Here is a 12,918-nt window from a genome sequence, read left to right on the forward strand (position 1 = left end):
TATTTCGATAAAATGTTTTAAAATATATAAACTTAAACTTAGAAGAAATGAAACCCAAACTCTTTACCTCATTTATTGTTTTCCAACACACTTTGTCAATGATAACATATTCACAGATGTTGTTAGAATAATAATAATAAACTGGAGAAATATCTGAAAAAGCATTTCACAAAAGAACACAAAGCAAATAGCTAATGAACATAAGGACATGTGCTCAACCTCTTTCATAACCTGGAAATAAAAAATAATACCAAAACAAGGTGCCATTTTACCACATATAATACTGGCACAGTTTAAAACTGTGACTTATACAAGGTCTTTTTGAGGATATGGAACAATGAGGACTCATATGTACTATCGGTCATAATGGGATAACCAACCAAAAATGGTTGGGTGTTGTCTAGCAAAATTAAATATATTCCAACAATTTCACTCCAGGACCTGTGTGCTAGTAAACATCACGTCTGCCTCAGGACACAAGTACAAAAATGATAACAGATACAGTGACATAAGAGACAGAACGTGGAAACAATCCAAATGTCAACAGTAGAATAAATGAATGAATTGTATTGTGCAGGAATATGATACAGCAATGGAAATGAGTGAAGTGTGACCACCCTCAACAAGACAGACAGGATTCATGCTTATTATGGTGAACAAGAAAAGATGCAAAAAATATCTGTTTTTCAAGTAGGCTTCACGCTCAGCGTGGAGCATAACACAGGGCCAAAACCCATGAGCCCAAGATCAAGACCCCCCAGCTGAGATCAAGAGTTGGATGTCCATCCGACTGAGCCACCCAGGTGCCTCCCCCCAAACTATATATTATATGATTCTATTAGCATAAAATTTAAAAATACACCAAACTTAATTATATTGTTTATGGATGCATTCCTAAATAGAGAAGCAAACAAATCATTCTTTAGAAGTTAACACAGCTGTCTGTGAGGAAAAGAAAGAGCTGGAATGAGGGAGGACACATAGAAGGTTCATGGGGTGCTATAGATTTGTGGGGTGCTAGCAATATTTTATTTTTTAACCTTGGTGATGGTTACATGGCTTTCCACTTTTTCATTCGTCTTTGAGATATAATATATTTTATGTATTTTTCTATGTTATGTTTTATTACATAATTTTAAAAATATAGAAGAAATAGGTGCACGGAAGTTAGAGAGTGTAATGTTCTGTGCACTGTTGAACCTGAATGTGTCTGCATGTCACACCAACCCGTAGCTCCGACGCGTTCTGTCTGGCATTGACTGTTATTCAGTCATTCTCCAACTTGTTTTTCTCCTCTGTAAAGGGAAACTGAAACTTTTTTTTGCCTTCAAGGGTTTTTCCTAAGGATGGATGGCATCTGATGTAAAACATGAATACTGTTGTTAGTTTTTCAGCATAAAGGTCCTTTGACTTTCAAGCCTTAGCCTCTTCTTACTTTGCCTGCTTTCCTATGTAACAGTATTTGTTTTGCATTTTAATGAAATGTTACATGTTGAGATAGTTACAAATTCACATGCAGTTGTAAGAAATCATGAAGAGAGATCTCATTGACCCTTTCCAGCTCCCCTAGGATGCTTTTAAAGTACCCTATACTATCCTATAGTACATGATCACAACTATGATTTTGACACTGATATAGTCAAGATGCAAAACAAGGGTGTGACTTTTTCTAATCCCCCAATTGAAAAATGGTCCCCTTTGAAACCAGTAGATGAAAGGTAAGTTAGTTCTTGGGTAGTGGGCTTTTGGAAATCATTCGTACTTACCCTCACAAACCCTCTCTGACTAAAGTAGATAGACCCTTCTCTTACCTGCATAGTGACCCATGACACCATGCTTTGCTCTAACCCTAACCTCAGCTCTAAGCATTATAAATTTATTTTATTAAAGAAGAGAAAATATATAAAACGGTTAAAGCTATTTCTCTCTCAGAATTCCATACTACCACTGCAATATGGCATTCCCACATCCCTCTCTCAATCACAACTCATTACTATATATTCAGGAAAAGGAGGCTTTCAAAATTATTTTTTTTTCCTTTTGATATTTTCAGCTGCCCTTTTCCCTACATCTGTGGTCTCCCCTACTCCAGTCTATTGCAACTGTGACTCTAGATTAATTCTTCTAAATATCATGTTTATTTTAACCCCTGGTCAATACATAAAAATATCCATAGTTCTCTTGTGCAGCATAAAATCCCCAACCCTTGGAGTGGCATTCAAGGTCTGAACCTCCGTTTGAAGGCTCGTTTTCTATTAGGCTTTCACCAGTTAACGACAATAACAACAGAATACGGATCTATTCTGGATGTCTTTATTATACCTTGCATTTTCTTGCTTCCAGGCATTGGTAAATGTCATTTCCCCATAAGGAACATCTTCCTGAGACATGGCCTTTTCACATTTTGCCTTTTATGGAAGACCCAGCTGCTTTGTATAGAAACCCCAGCTGCTCTAAAAAGCTTTCAGGACTTAAGGCAGAGTGATTGCCCCTTGCTAGGAGCTCTTGTATGTCTATACCATTTCTTGAGCATAAAATTTTTGTGGTTCTTATCACTTTTATTTAACTCTTCAATTGTTTAATTAGACCTGTGTTTAGCCCCTTTTTTTTTAACTTCCATAAAGGCAGATATTATTTCTTATTCTTTCTATTTCCCAAAGTACCAAGCATAGTACCTTTCAGGAATTGACTTGCGGTAGATACACATTAAATTTTTGTTATGCTCAACTTAATTGCTCAACTTAATTGTAGGGCCAGAATGGGTTTGTCCGTGCTTATTTGAGCGGAATTCCTATTTTAGCAGAGAAAGTTAGACTGGAGATGCAGAAGAGGAGCGGTGGCGGTAGGGGGATGAGATTGCCAGGCTCCAAGTCGGAGCTGATACTTTTTTGTGTGACCTTGGAAAATAGCTTAGCCTAAGAGTCCATTCCCCTAACTCAGTAACAAGGCAAATAACACTTCTTATTTCTTGATGTTGTTAATGTTAATGGAAATAATTCATATCAAGCATATTGCCTATTGTCTGACTCAACATGAGTGTTCAGTACATTTTTAAATAATAAAGTGTTTTATAATTTCAAAAACACAGCATTTTAAACTTTACATTTAAGTTTTTTTCAAACCTATTCATACATGTCTTGTACTCTACTTAAAGAAGGAAAGTGCCTCCTTAAGCTTTACTTAAAATGTGCACTGGAAATTCATTAGTTTTTGTTATATACTTTAGAAATCTGAGGTCAATGAAAATTGTTGTCTTAATACATATTTGAGACTTATTACTTGCTAAATGTATGTTTTTGGAATTGAATTATACAATATTTCATATAATACTAATTTAATTTACATTAAAAAGTCTGTTAGTGAGAAGTTATGACATCGGCCTGCCTATCTTGGTAAGAAATGGATTGTTATTTTCAAATGGTATCTCTTATTGTCGACCAATTTGCCAGGCAGTTTGACCATATGTCCTTAACACGGATTATATTGCTAATGGCCTTGCCCAAACCAGATCAAAGGAAATACTTGCACTTGTCTCAGGCTCCTTTTTGTGGCAGATGTAGGCACCAGCTCTAAACCATGATGGTATCCCACTTTGGCCTGACCTTGAGACCTGGTGACTAGCTGCTGCGACCTGGAGCTAAAGGCAGAAGACGCAGTGAGGTCAACATCACGAGTCTGTTCCAGCTTCACAATGTGCTCACGTTGACCCCAGCTTCCCGATCCTGGGATGGGGAACTCTCATCTTGCTAGTACTCAGCAAAGGTCTGATTGATCACTGATTGCATGTGGCGTTTTTGGATACGGATTTTAAAAAATTGCCCTCTGTCTGTAGTGTGAAGAATGAATTATATGGAAACATGAATAATGCATCAAAACATGAGGGTGGCTATTATTCTCGGATATGAGATGATGGCAGAATGGACTAGATGGCCATCAGTATGGTGGTGGGTGAAGATCAGTTGGGAATGTACAGTCTATGTGACTCAGTGATGGAGTTGGGAGGAAGAGGAGAGGAGAGTGTCCAATATAACTTAAAGGCTAGATGACGCTTACCCAGTGTACACTTGGATTCTACAATTTAGATCTATAATTGATCTTTTAGTTCTTCCTACAAATGCTGTCAAATAGCGGTTACTTACCGAATGCTGGGTTACTCTGTAGGTATGTGTGCATGAGTGCATGTGTGCGCTCTCACCCGTGTGAAAGATGGACTTGAGTTTCGCTTACCTTTCCATTCAGATGCATCCTCCACACTAAAAAGTTTCTGAGCAGTTGAGTTAACTGTCACCAATCTCATTTAAATTTATTCTCAGCTCATTTGCCATGCATTCATCTTACTCTAAGCCCTTCTCTTAGCAACTTTCTGTTATTTCTTTATACATAGTTCCGGATGTCATGGTTATCTAGTTTCTTAGCATTGCTTGCTAGAGGTTGACTTGCTTAAGTCAGGCAGACAAAACAAAGAAGAACCTGTTAAGAGACTGTCACTGAGGGAGGAAGGAGAATTCAAAAAGCAGACATAAGAATGGATTAAGTGTAGCCACTGAGGGATGTGAAAGGTAAAAGCTGGGTAAGTATCCTAGATCTCATTGGTCCCTGAGGGTATTACTGAATTAGAGAATATACTCTTTGGTGTCCATAATGCATGGCTTGAGTCATCACAAGATGATTCAATTATATCATTATAGTCTGTGTGGGAAGACAGGTGAGTACTGTGGAGTCCTTGCTGGAAAGATTTCCTCTAAAAATGTTTAAAATTCTTAAAGTTTGTACTTAAGGAATGAGATTTAGTTATAATGAAAATTAACTTATATGAAATGTGTCATTTCATAATATGTCAGATAAATGAGATATTATGCACATAATCCTAGCATAAAAGAAATTCTGGGGGTGCCTGGGTGGCTCAGTGGATTAAGCCGCTGCCTTCGGCTCAGGTCATGATCTCAGGGTCCTGGGATCAAGCCCCATGTCGGGCTCTCTACTCCGCAGGGAGCCTGCTTCCTCCTCTCTCTCTGCCTACCTCTCTGCATACTTGTGATCTCTCTCTCTCTGTCAAATAAATAAAAAATAAAATCTAAAAAAAAAAAAAACAAAAACTAAAAAAAAAAAAGAAATTCTGTGTTCCCCAATTATGTAAGAAAACGGAAATATTGATTTGGGTACTTTCTATGTCATTGTTGAAAAGCAGGTCAAGTAGATAGCATTTTGAGGGTCTTACTATTTCTTTAAGAGCTTCTCCAACACGTTATTTGCACATAAGATTTTTTTTTTTTTTTGGAGGATTAAATGATTGCTTAGCTGAGGGCCTGGCACATCATAATTTCTTATCATGATTATTACTGTGATTTTATGTATTTTTTTCTTCTCTTAAATTTCCTGTGACTATTTAGTTTTACACTGTGTATCTTTCATTTCTTAGTTTTAATTCATCTGTGCTTTTGTGTGTTGATTATTAAATGGCATTAAACTGAATACTTTCTATAAGTATTCTCAGAGTTATCAGAGACGGTCATACTTGAATAAAGGAGAAAGTTGACAGTTGTACCTTTTTGGCGTAGCCGAAGGGCTACATGACAGTAAAATACTCTTGCCCCAAAATTTGGAAATGAGGGAAATAGGCCTGCTCTTACAAGATAAGCTATACAATGTTATCCTCATCAAGGAAAATAAGTCCAAGTTGTAGCTTTATTGAAAAAGCATTAGCTCAAAAAATAAATAAAAAGTATTAGCTCATTCAAATATAAACAACTTTAATCCTAAAGGATGTACTGACCAAGATCTAACTAGTGAAACAGAAAATGTGCTAGGATTGTAAGACTGTGTTTAAAATAAGGAGTTGATTACAACGTGTTGGAAGGGCTGTCGAAACAAAAAAGGTGATTGTCAGAGCGCTGCTAACTTCCCTGGTCTCTGGCTTCTGAGTCGGCCTCAGCTGCTGCTAGCTGCTGGATTTGCCAATTTGGTGCTTCAACCGTCAGGAGGTACTGCCCCAGCCCAAGCTAAAGGGCCACCTAGAGTCCACTACTGAAGAAGCTGGAAATGCAGAAGAGGCATTTCTGCTGCCGACACTGCTTGAGGCCACAGCTGCTTTGTCCCTCTGCGGACCTCTCAACAGTCAGCAAAAGCCTCAGCGCTTAGAGCTACAAGTTGGACATTTTCTGTCTTCCTGTCTCTGCCCAGCTTGCAGTGCCTCCTACTGGTAAAATCCAAGAGGAAGCCGGCAAGCGAGAGGGCTGAAATTCAGAGGATGGACTTTCAAGACCAGCACACAGGGCAAACTGTAGACCCGCGGATGTGGGGCTGTGGGCAGATGAACTGGATGAATAACCAGATTATTCAACACCCATGCATGCTCCTCTTCCTTCCATTACTTTCCATGACCAGCAATAATCACTGCATGCTTTCGCCTAACACCCTACTCTGCTTTATACAACGAAGAAGCTCTCATCCTCTTCACTGGATTCCCTCTGGGTTCATGCCCCCTTGAGTTTAGACATGACTGACCTAGATATCCTGCAATGTAAAAACTAAGATAAAATTAATACCCGTTAACTTTCTTTATATAAATCAGCAGGGAAAAGGAGAAAATTAGTTATTATATACACATCTTTATGTAATATGAAAATAATAAAACATGAAATAACGCCTACAATTCTCATTCCCATAACTAGTTTAAGGTCACAGTTGATATTTATAACCTCTTCCCTTTGCCCTCAGCCAGCAGCTCATCTGTTTCAGAATCTTGACCTAGTAAGGTAACCCAAACCTTCATTACTGAAGGGTGTGTGTGCTTAGTGTCAGCATGCCCCAGGAAGTCTCCTTCCACACAGCAATTTTTTTTTCTTTTTTGCCTGTTGATTTAGTTGCGCGAGGATCCCAAATTGCTGGGTAATATTCTGTTTCTAATTTAGTGGTAACTTGCTTGTAGCCCACAACTAAGTATGCCTCTTTGTGGCTGGAGAATGCAAACATATTTTATGTAGGTTATGAAGTGTAATAGTAAGAAGAAACACTCTGACTACCTTCTCTTGATCCCCATTTCCACAGTTCTCACTATAGAAAAGCCGCCATCAGATACTGACCCCTGGCTCAGATCAGGTGCAGCATCACGTACGAACCCTCAAATCCACAGGTGTCATCACCCAGCCTCGGCTGTAATGTGGGCATTTGGTGGCCATTCCAGCAATCTCTTAGGCTATGGGTTGATGAGGTATATTATTAGATGAGTAACTTTGATGGCAGTAACTCACTCCCTACTTGTTTTGCTATGAACTGATTTTTAAATCCAAAGCAGTCTTATAAAGGATATCCTGAAAATGAGTGCAGCATTCTATAAATTTGCAGGTGATGGTGATGCCAACATTGTGAACAGATTCTGGAAGGGAGCAATTTCCTCCCAGGAGAAAGGGGCACTCGGGAAAAAGCTCCTCATGTCCTTGGTCCCACCAGGAATGCTATCCCTAATGCAATGATGGGTGAAGGTTTGATCTCCCTTCAGGACATTAATGAGACCAAATTTGGAGTTCCCAGGATAAGAGACAGGCCTCTTGGAAGCCAGCTGAATTCCTTGACAACGTTGACTGTGCTAGAGCCTTTTTCAAGACTCATTCCTTCTCCAAATCTATCTCTGAGCTATTCTTGAATATCATCTTTTTACCAAGTCCCTTTTCATACTTCAGGTAGAGAGTTCTCTCTTTTTTCTATAGCCTTACATTTTCCCTGTAGATTGGATGCTGATATTTTTACTCTGCTGTGTGTTCATTAATTTATTCATTCAATCAATATATACGTAGTACCTACTATGTTTTAGGCATAGTGTTAAGTCTAGAAATACACAGGTGAGGAAGAGTCAAGATTGCCTTGGGGATCCTACAGAGAGGCAATTAAACAGCCACTGTGAAATTAATTTTACTTTGAAAGAAGTTCTAATTTAGCATGTAAACAAAGTTTTATTTCTCAATGCTTGATCAGTTTGGGGATTCCATAATTCCAGGGAACACAGATCCCTAACTTCCTTTTAATAAAAATATTTTGACTACATAATTCAAATGGTCATATTCAACAACTATTTAATTTCCTGTATCTCTACTAGTTGATTTCATGAAAAGACACATAAACTTCCTTCTGAAATAAATTTTAGTTGATCATTAAAACCAGTAAATCATAGTTTCTCTAACCTATTCATGAGTGTCTCATGACTGTACTTTATGCACTCTGTGTTAAGTTATGTAATATTGTGGTTGAGAACATGGATTCTGGAGCCAGGCCTCCTAGGTTCAAATCCTGACTCCAGCACTGGCCAACTATGTGATTTTGAGCAGGTTACCTAATCTGACTTGCCTGAATTTCCTCATCTATAAAATGATGATAATGATACTGCCTCTATTCTGGTGGTGCTGTTAGGAGAGGGTTAAAAAGGAGTTCACACACAGCAGGTGCTTAGAACAGTGCCTGATACATCCTGAGTAATGTATCACGCCCTAACAAATAAGGTCTTGACTTCTAGAGCACATCTACTAAGGATATCATTTTAGAATGCAATACAGATTATAAATGTACTTAATTTATTCATGTTTTATCTGGAACACAAATGATAGCTGTTCACATGATGTAATACGAAGAGTCCCATACTGGGACTCTTGGGTTCTATTTCTGTCTCTATACGAATTAGCTTAACAGTTTGATATTTAGGGGTTTAATGCCTGTTTTATCCTTTGGAAAGAGACAGGGTTTAGACAGGGGAAAATACCAGATACTGTGATTCGGTAATTCCATGAAATTAGAAATCATATCAAGAAGTGCTTGCTTTCTTAAGACATTCCTTGCTGTTGTCTGGTAGTCATGCTAAAGGTCCATCATTATCTTCCCAGGTGTTATCACAAGCTATGGACTATATCTGGATGGTATATTAATTCACAATTCCTCAGAACTCAGCTGTCATGCTTATGGATTTGCTCCTTGGAGCTTACATTCCTTCAGAGTCCAAGCATGCACGGCCAAAGGTTGTGCTCTGGGCCCACTGGTGAGTATGCGCATTTACATTCTGGGAATGTGTCCGATGTCAGATGACAGTGAATATCAAGGAAGAAGTAAATGGTGGTGACTCACTCTGTGCACAGCTAGGCTTTCAAGCAGGATGGGAGATTTTCTTTTTATAAAATTTTATTTAAGACTTACTAAGAGTTTATATTCAACATAAATTTCAAGACTGTGCGTAGGTCTAGTGAAGGACAGAATCTGTATTTCACTGAAATTTTTCAAGGTAAGTTGGCTGGTTTAGCAGAAGTACATTCGATTTTGTTTAGTTTAGTTACATATTCATTTAAAGTGGATGTTTTTCTTTCTAATAACGGGCTCAGTAACTAAGTAAGTTTATGATTAAAAAGCGAAAACAAGGGGCGCCTGGGTGGCTCAGTGGGTTAAAGCCTGTGCCTTCAGCTCAGGTCATGATCCCAGGGTCCTGGGATTGAGCCCCACATCAGGCTTTCTGCTCCGCAGGGAGCCTGCTTCCTCCTCTCTCTCTGCCTGCCTCTCTGCCTAGTGTGATTTCTGTCAAATAAATACAATATTAAAAAAAAAAAAAAGTGAAAACAATCAAAAGTCCATGATTGCCACAGTACGGCAATACAGCTGCCCAACAAGTATGTCAGTCAGTCAGAAGTTTGAGCTTCTCTCATCTAATAGAATAAAATAGATTTATATCATCAGTGTGATATAGTTTCATAAGAACCGTATTTAAAATTGCATGAATATTAGCTTTTGATATCCACATTTCAGAAATCTATGGTGTATATCTCATTAGCAGTTAAAAGACTGACAAATCATGCTTTTTATTTTTTAATATAATTTTTAAAACTCAATAGTGCATAATTGTCATAGACCAGCATGATATTCGTTAGCTTCAAAACATCAGATTTTATTTTTGTACATTTTTCTTAATTAGATTTTGCTTCTTTTAAGGGAAATGCTCATTACTTTTAGATATTTTTTGGCAATGTGTGCTAATGCTCTATCATTTTAATGCACTCTGTCTTCATTGGAAAGTGTATTATATAAATATTACCTTGGAAAACAGCTCTACAGTTTCATTTTTGCTTCCTTATTTTTGATCACACCTTCCATTTCGTTTCAGAGGTTGGTTGCTTTCCAAGCTGCTAACATCATCTTTTGGTGGAGCTGAGCTGTAGTCTTTACTGCCATTAAAAGTATTTTATAGCTCAGACCCTCTGATGGTTACTTACTCTTAAAAGCAGGAATGGCAAGAGGCCAGCTTTTCTTCTCCATTCAAAAGAAAAAAGAAAGAAACACGAGAACACTTCACATGAGCTTGAAACCTAGACTCTTTCAAAAATGTAAACAGCACATGGTTCTGGCTACTAAATTGGCTCCCACACTGTCTCTCGATGTTCTGGCAACTTGAAACAAGGGGGACACCGTTATTGATCTGTGTCCCGTGCAGATAAGATAGTAGGCGATGTTAACCTTAAGAAATCAAATGCCACAGTGCCCTGACAGGAAGGGAGAAAACAGAATTGGATTGTAAAAGTTGCTCTGCCATGGCCTCGTACATTCTAGACTCGGTCCTGACATCAAGCACGGTTATTTTCTCCCCTTGGTACTTTTCTTTATCCTGTGCTCAGTATGCAAACGCTTTTCCCAAGTCAATGATCCATCTCTAATCACTGGGATTGAACAACAATGTCTTTATTTAGAACAAGTCAACTCTGTGCTGCCAAGAAGTTAAAACCTACAGTCTTCAATTGATTTCTAAAATATTTTTGTACCAATTACAGTATGCCCGTAAGAGATTACGTATCTGAATATTTTAAATCGCCCGGGATATCTACCGTAGTCATGAACGATAGTTCAGGTTCAGATACACACATCCCTTAAGGGTATATTCTTTATCTAAAGACAGTGCTACAACAAGCATTTCATTGAGGCAAAAAATTCATGATTTCTGTTTTTAAATCTTTTGCTGGCAGAAATTGAAAAATAAATTTTTTGTGAGTCTGTTTTTTTGTTCGCCTCACATTTTTTAATGATAATTCTTGGTTTTTGGAAAGAGAAGCCTGTTTATTTTACATCTTTCTCATGCATGCAGGGACATACTATTCCTTGTTTTCTCTGTGACAAATATGCTCTGTTCCTGAATGTGGTATGGTTCACCCTCAAAATTGGCAAGCTGAAATAATAATGGGGATAAACCAGTAAAAAGGACAGTCTGGACAGTTTGATAAAACAGAGTGTTTTAAAAATAGAAATGCATACATATTTTCCACATTTTTACCATTTTTAGCTCAGTATGTTCTGTTTTTAGCCCGACTATTTTATTACCTGTTTTTGTGATTTGGTAAGAATTACTCTGTACCCATCTGAAAAAAACATTTTCTTTTTTTTGTGTGTGTGTCGTTTGTTCACTTCTCATTCAATTATACAACGTATTTGGCTTTTAAAAAAAATTCCAGTGGTAAAAACAATTTATAATGCCCTTGATCCTAATTTTACGATGCTAATATGCATTGCCAAATTTAATCCAGTAATTGAGGTTTTATAAGTGTTTGAAATAATGAAAAACTAACAGAAAATGCAAGAGAATAACTTTTTAAGAGCTATCCTTTGCTTTCAATTCTATTGTGAATTATATTAGAGAGAAACGCTTCACATTTTGTGTTATTATAATATGATGCACTGAATATGTCCATAGGATAATCACTCTGCTTTTGTTTGTTTTTTCCACTTAGCTAATGTTAGATAACACTGGTAGAGTCTAAGATTGGGAATTTTATGACTGTGTCTGGCCTTGGAACATTCATTGGATTCAATTCTCTAAGGAGCCTCTTAAGGATGAAATGTGAAACTATAGGTCACTGCCATGGGATATAGTTAAAAAGCTGCTTTGGGTTCTTGGTGATGCATGTGTATACACGTAAACACACCTATACACATATCACCTTTTCACATTTGTTTTTTACAAAGAAAAAAATTTATTATATAAGACATCTACATCTTCAGGGCAATATGCAGTTGTCAAGAAAATCCTAAATGGGAAATCTATTCTAAACCTGCTATTATTCCTCGTGCCTCCTTGGCAAACATACTTATTCTACTAAGCCTTAGATTTTTCAACTCTTACAAAAGGAAAATAATGCCCCTTTTAAACAGGATTGATGTAAAATTTTCAGTGAAATATTTATGCAAAGATTTCTAGTACATGACAAGAGTTTTATTAAAGATGAAAATTTTATTAAAATGTTTATATGTTTTCATGACACATTTATTCTCAAAAAAATTTATTTTCTGTGTCAGGGGAGGTTTCCAGCCTTCCAGAATGCCTTTTCCCTAACATTCTTTTTAATGCAAGATAGATAAACAAGGAGGTAATTTTTTTTTTTAAATAAAAGACTGAGTTGAGGCAAAATAATACAACTGCCAAATTTCATGTAGAGTAAAAACTGAGGTATTTATCCAGCTACTGAAGGAAATTTTAAAAATATATCACTTTGAGTTAACCAGATATTTGAGCATACTAATATAATTATCTGGAATTGCCCTTAATTCTTCAACTTTTTGAATCTCATTTTATTTGGAATGCTTTAAAATCATTTTCTATGCAATAATTTGAATTATATACATAGACATAATGGAACCAATTGCATTGTTATGAAATATTAAAATGACGAATTGATATTTTTCCAGTCAAGTTTCTTTATCATTTTTTGGTACATAGTTATTAGACTAAAAAAAAAATGAGGAGTTATAGATCTAAAGAACCCCATAGCCTTTCTCAGATGAAAATAAAACATGTCGTGACCTCATACTTATTAAAAATTAACACTCTGTCTTTTTCACATTTATTTTCATAATTGGGAAAGTGTATTCGTCCTAACAAATGAAGGTTTCATAATTGAGAATATT

The 12,918-nt window shown here is 36.9% G+C and overlaps 1 protein-coding gene across 1 annotated transcript in view; it reads left to right on the forward strand.

The window, feature by feature from the left end:
- Positions 1–12,918, forward strand: part of USH2A (usherin) — a 714,551-nt gene that overhangs the window by 389,281 nt on the left and 312,352 nt on the right. Inside the window, exon 35 of the mRNA XM_045983172.1 lies at positions 8,871–9,022. Coding sequence (XP_045839128.1) covers positions 8,871–9,022 — 152 coding nt within the window. The remainder of the gene's footprint in view (positions 1–8,870; positions 9,023–12,918) is intronic.

This window comes from Meles meles, chromosome 17 (genome assembly GCF_922984935.1).
Source record: "Meles meles chromosome 17, mMelMel3.1 paternal haplotype, whole genome shotgun sequence".
Classification (NCBI taxonomy): Eukaryota; Metazoa; Chordata; class Mammalia; order Carnivora; family Mustelidae; genus Meles; species Meles meles.